This window comes from Balearica regulorum, chromosome 6, assembly GCF_011004875.1.
Source record: "Balearica regulorum gibbericeps isolate bBalReg1 chromosome 6, bBalReg1.pri, whole genome shotgun sequence".
NCBI lineage: Eukaryota > Metazoa > Chordata > Aves > Gruiformes > Gruidae > Balearica > Balearica regulorum.
In genome coordinates this window covers 31433387-31456113 of record NC_046189.1, presented here as the reverse complement: position 1 = coordinate 31456113, position 22727 = coordinate 31433387, and the positions used below count along the sequence as shown (strand labels likewise).

General features: G+C 41.0%; 1 protein-coding gene across 3 annotated transcripts in view; it reads left to right on the top strand.

Moving 5' to 3' along the window:
- The first annotated feature begins 1305 nt into the window (after nucleotides 1-1305).
- MYLK (myosin light chain kinase) overlaps nucleotides 1306-22727 on the top strand; it is a 211969-nt gene continuing 190547 nt past the window's right edge. For 2 of the 3 annotated variants that reach the window (XM_075757075.1, XM_010312779.2), the window contains exon 1: nucleotides 1618-1795. In XM_075757075.1, coding sequence (XP_075613190.1) covers nucleotides 1633-1795 — 163 coding nt within the window. In that variant the 5' untranslated portion in view covers nucleotides 1618-1632. Of the gene's footprint in view, nucleotides 1796-13721; nucleotides 13795-22727 lie in introns of all 3 variants that reach the window. The other variant, XM_075757074.1, reaches the window with a different exon arrangement.

The following is a 22727-nucleotide window of genomic DNA, read 5'->3' as shown; positions in this document are numbered from 1 at the left end:
ATTTTAGAGCCTGGTGAGGAGGCGAGTTCTCTGCTGTTCATGTTTCCACTTTTCTGTAGCAGTTGGGAACCACATTTTAAAATATCTAGCAGTGATTTGATGACAGCACAGAAGAATGCAACACAACAGAAGGAAAGACTTTATCCATAGAACCTGGGCTGTGGGTTCATCTATCTCCACGTGTGTTTATGATTGGGCTATAAATCAATTTCAGATAAAAGGTCAGTTGTTTGGTTTTGTTGGTTTTGGTTGGGGGTTTTTTTTTAACGTGCAAAGAAAAAATTTTAAAAGTTCTATATTAAAAAGACTTTAAGTTTGCAATGTACCTGGATTTCACTGCCCCTCCCCTTCAGGATCTCTAGTTCCACATTATAAAACAGCAGTTCTAAGGTCTTAGTACTGAAGGGGATTCAGTTTGTCCCCATCTCTCATTTGCTCTTCCTTCTACACTACTTTAGCACTTAACACAATTAACTGTAAACGGTTTATTAAACTAAATCCCCTGCCCTAGATTTGGACATCCCTGGTCAGATGTGCCTGTGGCCCAGCCCTAGTCGGGCTCTGGGCGAGGCAGAGGACAGCCCTGAGCCCCCATTGTGCCTGAGAGTGCCCCATTGCTGGGATTGGGGTGGTGGGTAGCTGGGCTGCAGCCCCATACAGACCCTTATGCTCTCCATACATACCCATAGGCACACCCCTGTATCACACCCCTTAGGCATCCTATCCAAGTCACATACATCCTCTATGGACTTCCCCTATATGGAAGCCATACACTCACCCCACAAAACATACAAACATCCCATACATATTTCATGCACGTCCCACACAAGCCCATAAACGCACCCCTCTATGCTTCCCCATATGTGCACCCCATACAGCCCACCTACACACACTGTCTACACCCCCTATATGAACATTATACAGCCACCACATCCCTATACACTCCTCTATGCCCATCTCATATGGCATCACACGTGCCCCTATATGCTCCCACACACAGCTCTATACGCTCCCACACACAGCTCTATACGCTCCCACACACAGCTCTATACGCTCTCCCATACCTAGCCGCCCCACCTGTGCAAGCCGCGCTCCACAGGTGCTGGGCTGCTCCAGGGTCAGGGTCCCAGCCCCTCCCCAGCCCCGCCGCTCGCTGTGGCGGGCAGAGGGCTCCCCCCGGCCGCTGCCTAATAAGGCTCCGAGGCGGCCGCCAGCCCGCGCTGGCGGGGCAGGGAAGGAGTTAAAGGGAGCCGCGCCGACCGCAGGGAGTATCGCTGCCCGGCACCGCTTCCCCCGCGGGCTCCGCGCTTCCCCCGCTCCGGGAGTGCGTGGGGCTGCGAGCTGGGCCGAGCGGCAGGTGGGCTGCGGCCGGAGGCGCCGGTCCGGGGCTGGAGGAGCTCGGTGGCGGGGTGGCTGCGGTAGCGCTCCTCGGACCCGCGGGGCTCTCCCTGCCGGTTGCGCCCCGGGACGCAGAGGGAAGCCCGGGGGCGGACACGGGTAGGGGTACTGGGGCATCCTCTGGGGGCGGGGGAGTGTGGAGTAGGCGGAGAAGGAGGAGGGAAACCTGCTTCTCCGGAGGAACGGGGTAGCCGCGCCGCAGCGGGCCAGCCCAGCGGCGCAGGCTGCGGGCACATGCCGGGCTTGGAGCATCGGAGCCGCGGGTTTCCTGCGGGTGTCTCGACCCAGCTCCCATCCCTTCCCCTGCAAGAGCGTCAGCTGGGCTCCTGCAGGGAGAAGTGCTCACCTACAGCTCCCCTCCCAGAGTGCATTAATCCGAGAGCAAGCAAACCGGGTAGTAAGTACTTGTCATCTTTTATGTGTGATTTATTATAGTTTTATTGTTCTTTGTTGGCAGGTAGCAAAGGATTGTTAAGAACAAGCATTTATAGGCTAGGCTGTGATGATCACCTCTTGGGCTCTCCCTGAGCCTTTCAAATATAAGGGTGCATATGTGGAGGCACATACAGAAGTGTTTCTCCACTGCACATCTACTTCTTTCATGTTTTAGACAAACTCTATGCAGGTTTTTTTTAACTTCTGCTATTCTCACAGTAACTTGTATCATGTTGCACAACGTGCTTAGTGTCTCAGTGTAGGATAAATCTTGGTGGCATCACTGAAACATACTGCATAAAGATAGGGGAAGGAGATGAATGCTTAAAATCAATAACTTGGTGGGAGGGGAGGAGGAGGTGAAATCACTTCTCCGTGTGTTGCCATCAAACTATGGACTAATATGCTTTTGGGGGGATTCTTTGCCATTTAATCCTCTTTCCTGTATGTGCACATCTGGACTCTGGCCTGGCACCGCTCCCTGCACTCAGACTGGAAGGGAGCGGCGTGGCAAACTAGCAGGGGCTGGAGACCAGAGACAGAAAGACAGAGAATTGTTCCTTTCTCTTGCAGTTTAAAGATCCCTTTTAGCCACAGCTCTGTCTTCTGCAGAGTAAATCCACAGGAATACTTGTCCCAGAGTCAAGCAGCAGAATGAAAAGTATTTTGAAGCCTAGATTATGTTGTCTACAAAGGGAATGGCTGAGAGGATAAATGCAAATACCTGGTTCCACACATTCTGCTTCTGAGGGTTCCAAGCATTGAACTCTATAGAGGGTGAGCGTGGAGTTAGATGGCATGCAGAAGGTGTGTTCCCCACTCCAAAATGATGCCACCTCTTAGTGCTGGAAATAACACTTCTGTCAGTGAAGCTGTAAGGGAAGGAGTAATTCCTCTCACATTTGAAATCCCAAACTGAGCAATTATCTCCCTCCCCCTACTTCCTGCACACATGTCTTTATTTTTTTTTCCTAATGACTTGCATTACTATTTGCCAAATACGGTATGTGTCTTCCTGTGCAACTTTATTTGCTGAGATGTTCTTGGAACTAGGCTATGAGAACTGCATTTTAGGAGCCTTCTGTTTTTAAACCAAAATTGTATTTTCCAATAACTGTCAGATGGCATCAACAGTTAATTTTCTTCTGGCACATATCCACAGTATTTTCTGGTTCCTCAAATGATACTATTCTTCTGTAGCTAGTTGCCGTGTGCACTATAGTTTCGTAACATAGTGCTCACTTTAACACATTTCCATTAATACACCTATGTTACACTAGTCCTTAACATTTTGCTTCCTAATACTACAGGACAAGTGTTTTAACTCCAGCAGCAACTGGAGTGACTTTGATTGTAGTAGGAGAATATTTGCCACCAGAGGACCAGCCACTAGAAGTCTGGCAGCATGTCCTGCGCTGGTGTGTGATATGTTAATGGTATTTAACCTCTATAGAGATACATGAGCAGGAAGAAAATGCCTGGTTTAATACACATCACAGGTAGGATTTTCTATAAATGTGGGAGGCTCGCACTAGTTAATATCAGTGACCCAATTTTTATTGGCCTTGTAGGGAAATCTTAAAAAGTCTGCTGCAAAGAAAGTTAGAAACCTGATACTTTGCTGTTGCAAGCATCTATCCATAACTTTAGTCACCTTGCTATGTGGTGCAAAGGAAGATGAAGGAAATAAATCAGTAAAGTTCTGTTGGTTTACTTGTATAATGCTGAAGTCTGAAATAAGCAGTGATTACGTATTGTCATCAGCTTAAGTTAAATGTAAGAGATGCATGATTTCTCACCAACTTTTGGCCTGTTTTGTGTTCTCATTGCCTCTTCCTTTAAGATCATTGGGACTTCCCCTGGGCGATGATCCTATTTTTACAGTCAATCAAAACCCATACCAATATCCTTACGCAGGCCAAATACACTGTATTAGAAAGACTATAAACCAACAGCTACAAATTACTTTCAGAGCTGTCCTAAAACAAAATGCAGATGTAAATAGAGTTCAGAACTGCTCCAAATGCTGTGCCTTAGTGGTGGATGTCTAAATCCAGAAAGTGTGCTCAGCAGCTCTGTTTGAGAGCCATGTAGGGAGATGGTTGAAGTTTTGGTTAGACTCTGGAGAACTGGAAGGCAGAGTTTGTGGTTGTTGGACTCTTCTAGGTAGTTTGGGTTCAGGCCTGAGCATGGGCTGGAAGGGATCCTGGACTCCTTAATCCTGCTTTTGCAGAAAGACCCAGCTTCATAAACTTGTCAAGTTCATACTAAAACATGCTTCAGTTGTTTGCTTTTGCTGTGCTTAAAGCTGTACTCAATAGCTTTTCCAAACTTTACTCCACAGGTATGAGTTAGGAGGTAACAAAGGTTTTCCTTGGCTGGTTAATACCCTCTTCTCTCTTTGATGCTAAGTTACTCAGTTTTAATCTCTCTCTGGAAGGTAGGATGTCCTTTCTCTGCTCTAGAAATATGTTGCTATACCTGTTGCAGTAGACTTTTTAAACTTTTTTTTTCTGAGCCTGAATGATGACAGTGGCATCCACTGTTGCAGACAGGATCTTAGCTGTAGAAAGCTTGCTGTCTTCATCCTCTTCACTGCTGGAAACGCTGCTGTGATGTACACTAGGATTACATATGCTGTTTGGATTTCAGCACTGCATGCAGAGAAGACATGATTAATCTATAGTGCTGAAAAGCATTTGTTAATGAAGCCAGATAGATCCAGGTAGGATGGACTCCAGGCTTTTTTTTTTTTAAAGCTGACCCTGTGATAAATCTAACATCATCTATGTTGGATGTGATTACAGCATGGGTTTTGCTAAAATCGGGGTCTTTCCTGAGCAATTGTAAAGGGTCTGTTGAATGTGCTACATACAACAAGGTCTGTGTCTAATAATGTCTTCATTAAGCCTCTGTACAAACAGAAGAGTATACTAATTGTTATTTGGCTCTGAACAAGCTACTGAATGCTCACTTATGAATGAAAACTTAAAAGGATCATTTGCAATTTGCTACATGAAAGAAATATTGAAATGAAGATACATTTGTACCTCTGTTGTTGCTATTAAAGCTGATATAGAATTCTAGTTTCTTTTCCCTGGGAATCTTGACTAATGTCAAACTCTTTTGCCTCTGAAGTTTCAGCAGCTGCTCCCTATATAAAAGCTAGAAATAACTGGTTCTCCTTTAGTAGGAATGAAAGGAGAACTGAGCTCTATAGAAATGAGGAGATTAGAACTCCATGAGGCATATACCCATTTAATTCTGCTGGAAACCAAACCAGCTCGAATAATCTTAACTCTCACTTCTGGTGAGCAGAAATTCTAGGAGGGGGAAAAAAATCCCTTAGTGACTTATTAACAAAGGCTTTTCAGGTTTACTGGGATTTATCATGTGAGCCTAATCTACCTTTTGTTCATCCAGTCAGCAGGCTTTAAGATTTAAAAGGGTCTGCAGAAACTCCTCCCCCAAACTCTTTATTTAATTAAAGAGGCTTGGTGCATTATTTACCTTTGATTCTTCCATTTATGTGGGAGCAATGGGTTTGGGGTTAACAAATTGTAAAATATTTGTGAATGCTGCATTATAAGCAGAGACAGGGAAAAGAAACAGAAACTCTGGCTATACCTTTGAATTTACACTGACCTATGTGGGCTCATTCAGAATGTCTGGAAGTGAGGCCACTCCTACATAAATACTAAAGTATGAATACAGGTGTGTAACTCTGCAACAAATTTCCCTGCCTCTGTAGGCAATTAAAGGGCCTGGGCCTGAGTCAGTTGTCATTTGCTTTTATGGGAGCTCTCCAGAATCATCGGATGTGCAGCTCAGGCCTTGCACATACTGATATTTTATATATTTTGCTTTGGTAGATCAGTAAAGACAGACTGGTAGCTGTAGTTCTCTCACTGGTTCCCCCAGTTGCTTCTCCTCCCCCACTCCATTCATTGCTGTAGCTGTGAGCATCAAGTTGCAGATAAAACAACTTCTGAGAGAGCAACGGGATGCAGCTCTTGCCAAAGGCAATTAAGTGCTTAGGATTACAGTGTGCTTTACAAAGTGTGCTCTTGCTGAATCCCTTTCCTCTTCTGCTTGCTGGCACAAAGCAGTTTCTTGGCACTTACCTTTGTTATAACAACTCTGAGTATTGCTAAACTTCACTACAGTGTGTCAGCTCTCTAAAGTCAAGCAAGCTGCAGTGTCTTATGTTTTGAGGATAGTCTTGCTGGTGATTCTTCAGTAGGAGTCAGTTTGACCTCATCGCCTCTGCTGTAATTGGATTAAATTTACTCACTTGCCAAAAACATGCCCAGCTGATGGCATATTAATTGTTCAGACTGAAGTGTTGGTTTGTAGGCACAAAATTCTTGGTGCCAAAGGCAATTTTAGGCCTTGTGATGCAGCTGATGTGTCATAGGATACCAAATTGGCACAGAGGAACATTTTCAGTTATTTTCCTCATCAAGAAAGGATTAAAACAGACCATATATTCAGTTTGAAAGTAGAAGATATAACCTGTGGGAGAAAGAAGAGATGCTCTAGTTACCAGTTACATGTATCACTTGCTGGTCCTTCTTGTGGAATATGATAAACTGCTGAGAGTCCACATGTGGTCTGAAGCTGCACGCCTCCTGGCTGAGGGAAGTGAGTGATGGTGCGTGCTGTTTTACACACCCACTTCTGTTTACTTTGAATTATTGCACAGCAGATTAAGACCATTGCTACAAGTTGTCTTTTTACTGCTTCTCCTGTTAATCTTCAGCTGTCTTGTGATCTGGGGTATTTGCAGAGTGATGGGATGATATCTGAACAGAGAGATGTGCTCAAAATGATACAGGAACTCTTCAGTGGAGGATAATCTGACAGCCAAGCCTGTAGTTTCATCCCAAGACCTTTTACATATTGTCTAAACCAGTGCAATACAGCTTTCAGTGGGAAATGCAGATAAGTAACAAAAATCACTATCCTGATTGTTAACATCAGCAAAATATTAAGGGATGAGTGGATAACGGGGAGACCAAGGACTGAGCGAGTTGCAAATACCTTTACAGCTGGTGTATGGGGGTCTCACCCCCAACATCAGAGCAGTGCAGTTTCTCTGACCTCAACGAAGTTGCAGCATTCACGGTTTTCAGTAATGTGGGAGCGAAACTGGGCCTATATTCTTTTGACTGGTCTATTTAGCAGCTCTTTTCCATATGCAGTCTCCATGCCAGTGACAGGAGCTTCCTGGAACTGACAGGCGACACAAAAGACCCTCTTCTCTAAATCACTGGACCTTAAGAATATTGAAAGGATGTTACAACAAGCCTCATAATACACCATTGTCAGGCTCTCTCTGAAGATGCCTGCAGTGGTATCGTACCTCTAAGCTTTCCAGAGGGGGTGTGATGACCCCACATGGAAGAAAATAGAAGAGTAATGGTTTGGGTGGCTGTGAGGAATTTTACGGTACTACTTCCCTGGGCTGTAATTTGAAACCAGCTGGAGGCATTTACTGCTGACTGAACGCATATCAGTAAGAGGCAAGCAAATGTCTGTGCATGTATTGTGCAGGTTTTTTAGGAAGAGATTCTGGGTTGTATGTCTATGCATGTCTGTGTGCATCTTTCTCACGGACGGGGAGTGGTGAAAAGAGGCTTGTTTCACTTTCTTCTTCATTTCCCTTTCTTCTTCCTACTCTTTTTCCTGTTCCTCTGCAGTATAGCAGTTTTTCATCTTGCTGTGAAAACATCTGTGCTCCTCAGTGGAGCAAACACATTTGAATGGAAGAAGGCTACCAGTTTTTGAAGTCTGAACTTCAGCACTCCCGGGGAGCTGTAGAGTTTGCATTATGTGCTTCCTTCAGCTCTTCTCAGGGATGTGCCCTAGCAGTGTGTAGTACCTTTGCTGGAGAGTTCATGGCAAGCTACCCCTGTGTTATTGGCAAAACAAGATTGAGAAGTTAATTTTTTATTAGTTTCTTGGCAATCACTACAAACTTCCAATCACTGATTCAGATACTGAGGAAAAAGACCACCACAAACATTATGAAGTCACATAAATATTTATTCAGCCCTTTCCCTTGTAGTCTCTGCTTGCTGCACATTCACTGCAGGTTACAGAATTGCAGCAGCACTGAGGCAGGCTGTCCTTCAGGGGTGTCTCTGCCCCATTTGCCATGGAGGACCCCACAGAGTGTCTCCAGCCCTCAGCAGCTGCCATTTTCTTTCCTTCACACTTGTATCGAGACACTTCTCTGGCTGACAGATGTTCAGGCATGATGATTGTGGTTTGGCATGTGGTGGTTTTCCCTGCTGGGTTCTCCCTCAGTGCCAGAGCTGGTGGGAACCAGCTGGGACCAGCTCAGGGTGGCTCAAGGCCTCCTGACAGGCCGCCCTGCTGTCATGCCAGTTACAATGTTGTTATGTGAGAGATGTGAATAAATGTGTGTCTGTGGGATGGTGGTGAGTATCTGTGAGGGAATCCCCTCCTGCTGAGGGGCAGGTGAAGAGGCAGAAGCTGTGCTGGGTCCTGCAGACGTGGCTGGCCTGAATGCCTCCCAGGCAGGCTCAAAAGCACTCACTCCATTTTACCTCAGCCCTGACATGTGGGACCAAAGCTTTATTGCAACTGATGGGGAATTTTGCTCAAGTTACATGTTTAAGTCAACCTGAACATAGGTACCGGGCTACTGACTGATCAATTAAGCACATCTTGTGCAGAGTAAAAGTTAGTGTGGCTGTTTAAAAGGCTGGTTTTTATGGGTTTTCTTCAAATGCTTCTAAACCTAGTCAGCAGAATTATCGTTCCTTATTTTACCTGAAATTGTGCCATTATCTAGTTCATCTCAAATGACTAAGTATTTAGTTCTCAATCTATTTAGCTCTTTCCTGATATGAAATTTGAAGTTATATCCTTTCTCTAAGGTATTTCCAAGCTATAGCTGTGGACATTGAGTCAGAGACCAAATCGGTAGTGGGGGCTCCGTTCCTGGATGGACCATGGTGACATCCAGAAAATGAGGTTGCAAAAGTTAACAACTTGCATGGCATCTCAACAACAAGGATGTAAAGTCAGAGATGTTCAAATAATTTTCCAGGTAAAATAGTGTGGACCTTATTCCTTTCTCCACGTGTGTGATCTTGACCTTAGACTTAATGTAGTATCTAAATGCAAACTCTTTACTACTTTATCCTTTTTGCTTTGTCTGAGATAGCAAATGAGATGTGTAAATACGTTTCAGTACTTGATGTTATGTTGTTTTGGGGTTTTTATTATACTGCACTCTGACAACTAAGGCCGCGTGCTTTGAACTTGCTGTGATTCTTCATCAGTGCATGAGCACTACATAGTATTCTGTATGTGTGACAGGTACACGTATAATACATTAGCAATGTATGGTTATTGATACTGGTGCAGGGAACACTAGTAACATAGCCTACTTCTCACCAAGATAAGGAGAAAACACTAATGGTGTTTCATGCCTGTTCATGCCTGTTATCTGCTCTGTGGTGAATAGAATTCACTATATAGCTTTCCAGTGCTAGTTCCTTTCTAGCCTGTTTTATAACAAGCATAGGGTTTTGAGACAGACTGTGCCAAGAACAGGTATAAAAGTTGTCTTTGCCAAACCTTGCTAATTTTTTATTTGTGTGGCATAGAAAAATTTTCCCCAAGAACCAAACAAAAATATTTTCTTTTAAAACTGTAACAGTTCCATGATAATGAACTAAATTGAACTTCAAAACAAAGAATCTGTTGTCTTGAAGACAAACTTGCTGCAATTGCACTTCTTGTGAGGTAGTTTTCTTCTAAGCTTATATTTCACTTACAAGACAGGAAATACAGCTTTGCTGATTAAATTTTTTTTAAGATATAAATAGCTTTCTGTCTTCAAAGATAGTGTTCATTTAAAAATGCTTCTAAAGCTGAAACTTTGAATTAATAATTAAATTAAAATCTTCATTTACCTGGGTTAGTAAAATAATTACTTATAGATGTTTGTACTGTGCGTACAGATGTAAAAGGTGTTTTCATGGGGAAGGATGTTAAAAGAAAAGCTCTGGCACCTGTATCTGGTCTAAATTGGTTTATTTCCTATTCTGTGTTGCTCTTGTCTGTCCCTGTCCCACTCCCACTGTAAGAGGTAATGAATACATTTGCTTTCTATCAACTTGATCCTTTGCTGGGGTTAGAGTACAGATAAAATAAAAAAATTAATCCAGAAGCTGTGCAGGTGGAAGAATACCAGGCATGTGTATATTTTATTGCACCGCTTATAGATAATTATCATTAGATACTAAGAGACAGTGGTCAGCATGTTGGCAGAAAGCAGATCTCAAACAATATTCCTGTGTTAAACCATTCAATGAATTCTAGTTTGGTTGTCACAGTGGCAGGAGGTCCTTTTCTGAAGCTCTGATGAATCTTGGTCATTGCTTATCCTCAGGAAGTGGTGCTATGTATGGGAATGCTGAGTCTACCTAAAAAATGAATAATGTTAAAACTGCCTCAGCATTCCAGTTAACTTGTCAGACACAATTCTGGGCTAACAGAAGATTCTTCAACAGCCACTTCTTGAGATCCACTTCTCTCCCTACCTCTCCAGTTTCCACAGTTCTTGCATTAAAAATATCAGAGGATATGTACCTGTTTAGTCCTCCAAGTGTTCATTTATAGACCTGCTGTCCAGAAGTTTGTTAAATCCCCTTTTGAACCCATGGGCATCCTTTGCCTTCACAGCCTCATGTGACAGCAAGTTTCAGAAGTTTGTCACCTGTGTAAACAAGTAGTTTCTATTTAAATGGGTTTATTGCTAGCTTCAGTGAGTACCACTTTGTTCTAGTGTTGTAGGATTTGGCAAATAAATTCTGCATTCAGCAGCTCATGTCTTTTTTGTTATACCTGGTTGTATCTGCCCTCATCCTTCTCTCCAAACTGAGGAGTCCCAGCCTTTTTAGTCTCTCCATGTAAAATATCTGTTTCCATTTGATTGCCCTTTTCTGCAGCCCTCTAACATTACTACATCCTTCTCAGTGTGTGGAGAGCAGGTAACAATATGCAAGTTGTGGGAGTGCTCAGGCTGTGTAAAGTGGCAGAAATGCCCTGCTTGGCTTTCAGTAGCCATTCTGATGACGCCCTGTATTTTGCTGGCTTTTTTGACTGCTGCTGAACACTGCGAAATTACTTTAGAGAACTGTCCAGGATGGCTCCAGCATCTGAGTAGGAATGGTTAGAGCTGTTATTGCCTAGGTAGATTACTTGAAATTTATCTATACCTGCCTACGTCTTTGCCAATCGGTTAGCTCTGTCATTGACGAGCATGCTGAGTAATACTAGTCCCAGCACTAATCCCAGGCATTGCACTACTGATTCCTCTCCATCTTAAAAAGTGTCTCTTAAGCTCTATCCTTTGTTTTCTTATGCTTTCTAATGTGCTTACTCTTACTGTGAATGAAGTCAGTGTGGTTCCCAGGTTCTCTTCCACAGCTCTTCCTGTAGCTGGGAATTATGCAGGTAGGAGTCTGTGAGTCCTTCAGTACAGAGGCTCTCTATAACACTGGCTTACACACCTTGGCTAGTGATTCTTCAAATTAACATTTGAGTTTCTTCAGAACTTGTGTGAACGTTGTTCTGTCCCAGTGTTTTAACAACATCTAACTTCCTTTTTTGGTCTAGTATTTCCTGAATTTACTACAGATTAATCTGGCTCCTCTGTCAGATTTGCTACGAAGAGTGCAATGGGTGTGGAAATTTCCCCAAAGATTTCAGCAGTAAAGACTGATGTAAAGAATTCACTGAGCTTCTCTGCTCTACAGATTTATCATTGCCATCTGCCTCTTCTACACCTTCGTTATCCAGCTGTTTGACCACTTTCTTAGCTGGCTTCCTATTGCTGATGTATTTCAAGAGCTGTTTAATAGCACCATGATCTTTGTTTGCAGGCACTTTTTGGGTTGTCCTTTAGCCCTCTGAATTTCCTGCTTACATTTAACTTGCCATGTTTTATGGGCTTCCCTGTCATTACTTAAGCAATCCATTTTCTAAGAACTGACCTATGTCCTGCAATTCCTAACTCTCCCTGAGGTTACTTGCTTTTTGAACTGCTCCTTTTTAGTGACCTTGTTTCTTTCTTGCCACATCCTTATACAGTTACCTTTCTTAAAATTGAATATCTGTGCACTGTTTTTGTTTGATTACTCTTAGCATCAGTGCCATTCTTTGTGTTACCTAACAGGTAGCCTTATAGCTTTCTCTGTTTTGGATTGTACCCTATACTTAGTCTCTTTTCCACTGGAGAACTGTATATGGATCTAGAATAATGACTGATGTCCCTTTCTTTTCCACATGGGCAGATACTGAGTATTTCTGAGTGTTCTCACATGTTGTAGATACATGGCAGCTATTAGTATTGTAATACTCTGTGGAAGTCGTCTATTAAAATTGAGAGGCACAAACTGGGCATGAAGTCGTTCTGGGTGCTAATGGAGCTACATATATTACCTTTTGCATATACAGAGTATATGTAATGATGATTAAAACTTTGCACTTATACATAATCTGGCCCAGGATTTCATAAAATTTTAAACCCCTACACTTAAAACATCCAGTAAGAAGATAGCCTTGCTTTTCGAGTTCTGAAGACATGGAAAAACCCTGGAGGAGAATACTCTGAGGTTATGAGAGGTCTCCATGGACATGTTTACAAGAGCTGAAGTGTGTTTATATTCATTTCTGTGCAGTTACTGGAAGATTGTCCTTCTTCCATAAAGCACATGCATACATTTGAAGGAGCAGTACAGAAGTTAATCTCTACAGATGCACTTTGAAGGGCTGTTTTTACAGATGCAATCCAGCATTGAAACAAGATACACAAACAAGTTATTGTTGATTAATATTGCTTAGCTAGTTGAAGTTAATATTAACCAATAACACCTAGACAGCTGAATAAACCTAGTATTGTGTTTGCACTGTATCAGTAAAGTCACATATATTCTTTTTACTAGGAGCACAGTGGTTTTTGGTTTTGTTGTGGTTTTTTTTTTACTCTGGGCTACATCCAGTCCCCTGCTATAGCAGACACCTTGCAGTCTGTAAATAGAAACACCTAAACTTGCAGAGCTTGTCTGTTTGAGCCTTTACTTAACCTGTGAGTGCTTGACCAATCTTGCTTCAAATCTAACTACGTGTCTGTGCTTTGTTGTCTTGGATTCAAGCCTAATACTTATCTGCTTGGACCAGAAAGCTGTTGGAAATGTACATGCTGTCTCTGTATGATGACTTTGTTGATGAGTTGCAGGAGTTCCCCATCATACAAGGAGCTAAATAATGAAGTAGAGTTGTATACTTTAAAAGTTACTGCAAAAAATGAAAGTGAAATTTTCCAGAGCAGTTTCTTCAAAGCTGACTGGAGTAAAATCTGTGGTGAAAACCTGTACCTCATCACTTTGTAGTATGTGCAAGGGAAATAATGTTAAGTGAAACAGTTGTGTGACATAGAGGAACTGGACTTCCTGATACAGAAGACTTCTTACAGTCCTGAATCTGATTAATCCATTCTCGTGAGTGATTTCTTATCAAATGAAACTTCAGTGGCTATCATGATCTCTTGTGATCACTGGCATCTATGGAGGTATTTAGCTGTGCAATTGGTGTCAGTGTCAGGCTTCAGAAGGATTTTGCTTGGTATCATTTTCTACTTTACAGTTAGACTAGTAGGTTTATGTAGCTACTCAGCCAGACTTCACTTGACTGATATATAGGTATTGATAATTTCAACAGCATATTAATTCAGGGTTTTTAATTGTAAAATACATTCCTTAATGTGAATTATTTGCAGGATTTCTACTAGACTGTTTTTCAAATGGTATGGTCAAATACATAGTTCTTACTACTTTCCTCACTAGGTTTCAAAACACTTTACAAAGAAGTATCAGAGGGAAAGGAGTTTGAAAGGACTTCTCTAAGGCCTGAAAAAAGGTAAGCAAGGTGAAACTTCTGAATCCAAAGTTGTCTTATTCTAACCAAAATTAATTTAGGAGTTCATTGAATAAAACTTGAGTGAGTACACTTGCATTACCTGTAATGTAGGCTTAAGCTAGATTTAGCTTAATATACTGGGGGGAAAAAAAAAAACCCAAACAGAAAAGTCATATATGCAAGTATACCCACGAGAATGTTTAGGTATTATCAAATATTTAAGCTCTTACCTTTTAAACTGCATGCTTCATATGCGGAATTTCTGGAGCTCATCAGAGAATTATTTTTGGGTTAATTTTTTAGCCCAGTTCTCTGAGTCTCTGATGTAAGGTTTTGCCCTGTACTTGCATTAATAGTAGTTCTGTTGGCTCAACTGGATTAATTATATCAAAATGTCATTAATTTAGTGGCAGGCTAAAGTTGGGTTTTTTTCCCCCACAATGGGAGACTTAATGTAAAAATAGTTTTCAGAGGTTAACTCTGACCTCCTATTATCCATAGCTATTCCACCAAGCAGATTCTTAGATGCTTATAAACTGTGCCTGAAGCTATTACTACCTTTGGAAGTTTGTAGCCTGAAAAGTAAATAAATAAAAATCACCCTTTAAATTTATTACATGGGCTCCCTGTACCTTGACCCTTCCAGATGACAAAGTTATTTGTTCTTCTCCATCCTCAAACAAGAATCTGAATATGCTCTATAGGAAAACTGCTCTGCAAAGTTTCCAGGCTTACAGGAGACAGAGACTTCTGTAAACTAAAAAAAAAAAAAAAAAAAGCTTGCTAGAAAAACGAAAAGCTTGAACTGTTTGAAAAATATTGAATCTCAACTTGTAAAAATAAAACCTGAGTTTAGGTTCCATGTCAGGACTTGATGCTGTTATTTTGAACAGTTCCAGTTAAATTCAGAGCTGCTCCCTTTGGCATTAGTTATGTAGTATGACAATTAACTTTGAGTTGTATTGTGCCAGCTGCTGTGCAAACACTGAGGAAGATCTTGTCATTGCCCCCAAAGAGTTTTGTCCAAGATAATGAACAGCTGCTTACTTCCAGTGCAGTGATTTATATAACTTTTTTATGGAGAGCTGTACTGAACGGATAAAACTGAATAGTTGCGATTTGCTTGTTTTGTTTTTTTAATCTAGAGGGATTTGCTGTACTTCTGCTTTTCAGAAGTGTGTGTTTTTTCACTGGTCTTATACTCAATAACTTGTTAAAAATCTATCTCCTAGAAAACTGCCTCTTTCTTCATTCAGAAAGATAGAAGACTAAAATCACATACATGCATCTTCTGATTTGTTAACTTTTTTCCTGATTTAGAAGAAAGACACTCTCAAATTGAGACTTCGGCAGCTTTAGCTTCCAGCCCCTGGGTTTTGGTATGTCTTTCTCTGAGATAACCTAACTCTATACTTTTTGGCTACAATAAACATATATTCATATATCTTTCCCAATCTCCAAATCATTGTAATGACCTATTTAATTCTCTCCAGACTTTTTCAATGCCCTTTTGGGGGTTTATATGGATAACTCTACTGTCAAGGCAGAAGCCTGTGACTCTCCTGGCTCATGTGTGAGAGGACTTGCATTTGCTTCAGTGCGGTGATATACATTTTCCATTATATGTGTGTGTGTGCCAAACTGAGAGGCCTTGCTTGCACTTGGAAGTTCTCTGAAATGGTAAATTCAAAACTAAACACTGGGGAAAAAATGCTAATGCTGTATGTTTTTTGAAGAAAAAAGTAAAAAAAAAAAAAAACCAAACCCCAAAAAAACAAACCACCAAAGGAGAAGAAGAACTAACTAGACCCTGGGGATTGATCTTGACTGTGCTTTATTACCACAGCCAGTTCTTAAAGATGCTGTCAGTTACTGAACTCTGACCTGATTAATGCATTGGAGGGATGCCTATAGATTGTGGTATTGATATTGTTTCCAGATGGTTTCCTGGCAGGCAGATTGGCAATAAGATGTCATCTTTGTGGTGACGAGGGGGGAATAGTGTGGATTTTTCTTTCTTTTCTTTTTTAATGGAGCTTGTGTCTGCAAATAAATACCAGTCATTGGGTCAGTTGCTCTGAAAAACAGTAGCCTTGTGGTAAGCTGAATTCTGTAGATTTATGGGAGTCTATAGAGTAATACAGTAAAAGGATATATCTATATTGCTCGCAGAGACTTAAAAACCCTGTAATACCTGCTCCTCCTTCAGTTAGCAGGGAGCTGTCTTTGGAAGCTGCACGTATCCTGTGCATGTGGAATCTACGGGATAATCCCAGACATGTTTCTTGGGGCAAATACTGGATTTCACAGGACTTAAATTCAGAGATTTGAGTTCAGTCAAGGCAGCAGCCAGCAGCTGTTAGAAATTCTTGAGACATGACTGTTAATGAATTGTCTTTCTGCATTTTGTTTCATCCAGGTAGCACTGATAAGTCTCATTATAGGTGTGAAAGGGGTTAAACTGAACTGCTGACAGTATCCAGTGTATTGGAATGACTGGACTGTCCCTTCTAACCCTCCTCCCTGTCCCTTTGCGACAACAGTGCAGTGTCCTATCCACTTTTCTGTGCTGCCAAGAAATAGTTTCTTTTTAGTGACACACTTGTTCTGTTTGCACAGTGGCCGTGTACAGCTGGTTCCATTTAACCCATGAGACTGAAATGGTTTGTGAATTGGCTTTTTATTTTTATTGTTAAAGCAAAGATTAACCTCTAATCTCCTTTTCCTTACAAGGGGATTTCTTCCATATATCAATATAGAAAGTTGAAGACTTGTTGGGCAGAAGAATCATCTGGGAGACTAGGAGTGCCACAATGTAGTTCCTCTGATGGATCTGAGTTCTTTCGCTCCTAGAAAAATGTTTCATATCTGAAGGGAAAGGAGCTGTATTCAGTGGGAAGTCCCTATCCTAGTAAACTGAAAACTAGCTTACTTTCTTGGCGGGATTTGCAAGCTATGCTGTTTCATGGCCACTAACTCATTTTAAAACTAGTTCAACTATGTCTAGATGAGCTGTTCGTTGCGCAAACAGTAGTTTGCATACACTTTGTGCATCATAACTTATAAGGAATGAGATCGGAAAAAATCCAGGGAATTTTCCTCCACCTCCATTGCGTTACTGTTTCACACCACATTCAGATAAATGCATGATTCTACCTATGGACGTGCTAGGGCACAATTTTCTTTTCTTATCTGTTGATCTCTCTTAATGTCAGAAGAGATCAAGATGGAATGAGATGATGTGTTTTGCTGACCTCAGGACCTCACATACCGCCCAGTGGCTTGCACAGAAAGTGCTTTATTGGAAGGTGGATGCTGTAGCTCTGAACTGTTATTGCACATGTTTTAACATATAACATAGGGAGACCATTGTACTGTTGGACTTCTAGCCCTAGAAGAGAGGGAGATAATAAAGTGCGGTAGGAATAAAAGCCTTGGCCAGAGCTTCAAACTTTAATAACAGTTTTTGTTGCAAGGAAGCTCTGAAATTGCAGTGGTTTTGAGCCAGGCCATGCTATAAATCTGAGATGTTAGAGACAACTTGTTAGTAGTGTTCTCTGAGATTTCTTACAGAAAATGTGGTTCTTATTGCAATATGCCTCCTCATTCCAAGAAGACTGGCAACTGGTTCTTCTACTGCTTGTGCCAACAAGGCTGTAGCTCTGTTTTTCTCTTAATCATCAAATTAATTTTCTTCTAGACCATGAAATAGAGGCTTTCATTGATACACAGGTTTAATGGTGGGTTTAAACTTGCTACAGCCTCTAGGTTGGTATTTTGTAGTGTAGTAGGGAGAGGCCCATGGTTTTGGCAAAGCTCCACTTACCTACTTCACTTAAATTCAGTTTGACCTGTCCTTTATCAGCTTTGCTACTGAGTCCTACTGGCTTCTGTCTACAGTCAGGCCAGTAAAAATGCCATAGGAATTTGAAATGGTGCATACAAGACACAACAGGAGAAAGCCACCTCCTTCTACCATAGTACTAAACTAAATCTGTAATGCGTGATTTGTCTTGTGTATATCTGGCCAAATGTTCCCATGCAGTAATTAATGGCAACTGTATGGTGAGCAATTGCTAGTGGAAGGATCTCTAAAGCTTTCTGTGAGAAAGCTTTTGAGGAAAACCAGTGTTCCAAATTCATTTCACCACTTTGGTTGTCTTCTGGGGACCCACAGCAGCCTAAATAGAGAAGCAACCAAAGTCTTCCTTGAGTTTGGATTACCAAATGGAATTAATGTGGAGAGAAAATACATATCAATGTCATTGGCTAGTGGCTTCCACAGGAGAAATTACTCCAAAATGGGTTCATTGCTATAGATGTTTGAGAGGGGTGGGGAGCATCTTGGTTTAGTCTGTCTATTTCACATTTCCTTGGTTTAGAGATTTATGTTCCCAGCTTAATTCTTAAAGTTGTGGGCAGGGAGGGAAGAAGGGAAGTGTGTTCAGTGGTATGAGGCTAAAGGCAAATTGCCCAGATCTGACCTCAGAAATGTAAGCACAACTCTCAGTAATCTGAGGAAACTGCACGACATAATGAAAAGATAACGTGGTACATGGAAGTATCCAACTTCAGTATGATCCCTGCAGGAAATGAGACCCAGTGGTCTAGGGGGGCCTGTCCAGCCTTATTTACAATAGCTGTGCCATACAACCTCTTTCATACTCCGATCTTTAAGTGGTATTAGGCTTCTTTTAGTTAGTGGGAAGCTCTTCCTCTGCCATATTGGAAGCATTCTTCTGATTTCAAATCTAAATATATTCGCTGTTCATTTTCCACCCATGACTTTTGTGTCCTCGGTTGTCCCAGCTCCTCGTTACTCAGAATTGTTTTATGTAAGTTTTTTCTATTTTATTTTTGTTTAATATCTGCTAACAGTATGCTATCAAGACTGGGGCTAAAACCCAGCAGAGGGATGTTTACAGTGAGAAACAAAATGAACCAGTAGAGTACGCGCATATGGAAGTTAACCCAGTTAGGTTGCAAAACCTGCAGCTTTGGGTGTAGAACTGTTCCTCTCCAAAGTCACGGCTGACCTCTTGTCGTGTTTCTTTGCCATCTGTGCAAGAGGAGGTTGGAGGCACTGATGGCTTTATGCACAGGGTCCCTGGAAATGCTCTGATCTTTCCCAGTGAAAGGTGAGCTGTGGCAAGAAATTAAATTTGCACAGTATTTCCTAGTTCCCTGTTTTATATCCTACCTTTTAAATCCCTGAAAATCAGTGTGTGTTTAGTCTTTCAATGACAAGAGATGATGTGGAGTTGTAGCTGTCAGAGATGTGAAGAATGATTAGTTTGAGAATGTGAGAGGTAGAAGAAAAAACAAAGTAATATCTTATGTGCCTAGTAGTTCCTAAAAATAAATAAGACAAAAGATTAAAAATTTCCCTGTTAGTACACTAGGGATGAAGCTGGAACATGTATTTATTATTTGGTGTCTACCTCTTTTGTGTAGGCAGCATTTTTCAGGAGTATCTATGTTCTGTTGAACATCAGTGGAATTTAGCATAACATATTTGAGAAGATCTCTGAAAACTGTTTTCTATGAACTATGTTGCTTTTGTCATGCATTTTTCATCAGTCTCTAGGTAGGCAATGCTGTATTTAGGAGCTGGGAGTTTACCTGCTTTGCTGTGGTTCTCCCTGGTATGGGTTGAAAAAGAACAGCAAATTCCTGGTCTGTGTGGAAATAGGAAACAAGTCTTTTGTTCCATGGTTAGATGCATGTAAAGGTTTCTTTAGGTATGCAGGTCCTCTCCTTTGCCATATCTCAAACTTGTTCCTCTGTAAACCAAAGTAAGCTGTGCAAGTGTCAGAAAATACCACTTAAAATCCATTACTACAATGTGTAATGTTTTACACCTCACAAAAGCTATTAGGTGGTATATTATAACAGTAAAGAAAATAGAAATTTGCAGTAGCAACAACATGAAAGAAACTAGCTTGCTATGAGGTTCCTGAGAGCCCTTCTTATTTCCATTTGAAATAGTAACTGTACCCCAGTGAATATTACTTGTGAATTGTGATGTTCCTGCCTCCATCAGACAGTTGCTCAATGAAAGCCTAGAAATAATACAGCTAAATATATAAAGGGGGAATGTTTGAGTTGTATGTTTTCTTCCAGTTTCACCTTTTCTTAAAGCATAAACATACGTACAGTTGCTTTGTCCTGGTGGAAGTCATAAGGAGGTTTTGATTAGTTCCTTATTGTGAATTGTCTTTGTATTTATACCAACCCACCTTGGGAACTCTGAGAGCCTAGCATGTCTTTGGCTACTGTGTTGCTGTATCTTCTGCTTCCTCAGCCAACCCAGAATATTGAAGGCAGGAAGTGAATAAAATAAAATTTTATAACTCCCATCTTCCTCTTCACAAAACTCTTGTGCAGGCTGATAAGACTTGCCCACCCCCACACACTGGAAAATACCAAAAAAGTCCCTTAATATGTCTCTTGTAGCCTTGCTTTAAGTTAGTTATGGGCAGTATTATAAAAACTCAACGGTTAAATAATGTTTGGCTCATATCTACTTATGGGGAGGATTATAGCATGCATTTCACTTACTACTGCAGGGGCTAGAGCATTTGCTTAGTTTGCAAAAGCACTGCTATGGCTCTTGTCTGTACACCAGATTTGCCCAGTGAGGGCACAACCAAGATTTGCCCTCTTTCATTTGCATAAAGTGACCTTGAAGCTTCCAAGCTCCCCTCCTGTTCTCTGTTCCCCAAAAGTATTCTAATAGTTGGAATTTGTAAACACAGGATTTAGGATTCTTTATGCATCTGGAACTGATAAACTGTTGGTATTACAGGGATGTAACCCTTTATACCTCTAACCTGGGAATTCTCTAGAGAGAACTTAAAGGCACATCTGATGTAGATGCAGGCAGATTCCTAGCAGCTATAACCAAAGTGGAAAAGTTGCTGTTGAATGGGTGGAATTTTCACTGAAAACTATGTCACTTGGAAGTGTGTATAAAAATGTATAGAATCTGCTTGGCAATAAATACAGCCATAATATTTTTGAGCTAGGAACTGAAGAGATGAGAGTCAAACAAAACTTGTCAGATAGCATTAGTGGGGGAAAGAACCTTTTGGAAGAGTCAGAGTAGTGAAGGCAAAAAACCCCCAAACCCATCACCACCCAAAAACCCCCACCAAACCAAAATGTCACCCCTAACAGAATCTTGGATTAGTTGAGGTTCAATGAATGGCTTTGTTGAGAACGAAAGAAAAGAATTTAAACAGAGAAGGCCTGATAAGGTGCAGGGCATCACAGAGCTGTTTCCATAGTGACATTGCTCGAACAGAGGCTTAAAGGAACACAAATACCATTGCAGCTGAACTTTCTATAGAAGATACCAATCTTCCACAGGGATACTGGCTGTTGGTTGTTTGATGTTTTTTCCCCTATTAGTTGGATTTGGGAATAAGGTGGTGAGGGGAAAACAAGGGCTTAAACAAATAACTGGCTTGACAGACTACTGCTGCTTTCCAGCTCCTGCTTTCTGCATTTTACATGCCCTCTCCACTCATTTTTACTTTGACTGTTGTAACTTAAAAACTGCATTCAAGTGTTTTTAGAAAAAGAAATGGACACACAGCCCCCACATACTCGCTATACTGAGGCAAACACAACTTTATACCAGTGTGGGATTCAACTAAGTATGTTTCTTCATGTCTTCATCTATTCTCCGTTGATAAAAAGGTGCAATTGAACAATTTACTTAAAAGTGAGCTCAGTGCGAGTGTCGCACAGTACATTTAGTAGTTCATGTTGCCCACTGTCCTAATCATCCTCTATCTGTTGGGAAATTCACTAGGCATCACCTTTTCACAACTGATGCTTTTCCCTTTGAAAAGCAAGGTCAAGCTCTGGTTAGAAAAAAGCTGTTTCATGTTACAAATATTGTGGTGTTAGAATTCTTCCTTCCTTTTTTCTTCTCAAAATTGTCATTCTGCAGATTTTTGTTAGCTAAGTGTACTCTGAAAATAAGCACAAACCCCTTAAGTTATAGCTGTATAGAAAATATTTTAAGATTAAAAGCATACTAGTCATGTCTCTGTCTAAATTATGATACATTTTCTTTAAAAAAATCTTTAAATAAAACTGCAGCACTTCTTGGACTTGAACTTTTTAGTACAGGCTGAATAAGCCAGCTAATAAGAAGATAAATTTATGTAGAAAGAGGGTAAAAAACCTCTGTACTTTTTCAGCAGCTTGATGTCAGTGCATAGAAGACTGGGGCAGTATGGAAATGCTGATTTTTATGAGAATGGCCGGGTTTAGGCAACTCTTACTCAGACATGAGCAGCTTCATGTTTTGGATGGATCAGCTGTTGCTTGTCATTACCGTGACTATTCTGAAAGTGTATGAGACTGTATAGAGTCAGTGGAGTTGCACCCAACCTGGATCTGATCATTAGCCTGTTTTGATCTAAGAACACAAGTAGTTTGGAGTGGTAACATTATGTCCTCATTGAATCTATTGACCTTTAGAGTTAGGAAGAATTACCTAGGGAAGAGTTTTGGCTTCAGTGAGGTAAATGGGTTAATTTTTTTTCCCCAAATTGATTAGTTGGCCCAAAATTTTACCTTTAAAGTAACTTGAATGCATATTGCAAAATATACATTTTCTGTATGTTGATTCAGTAGCTGCTTTATGAAGACATAGCCCAAAGGTGGTCAGAAGCAGAGGGAAGAAAATCAAAGAACTGTGAAAGTGCAGTGTCTTGGCATGAACATGCTAACTTTAAACATACTAGTCTAGTTAGACTGTGTTTGTTTTGGTTAAGGAAACAGACTAGTACAAGTGTCCTGTAATAGCATAAATTTGAGTATCTAAGACTGATGACAGACTTAGATGAGAATTAATTTTAATGAATGAATTAATGAATTTATTAATATAACAAATTAATGAATTTAATAGTTTCGGC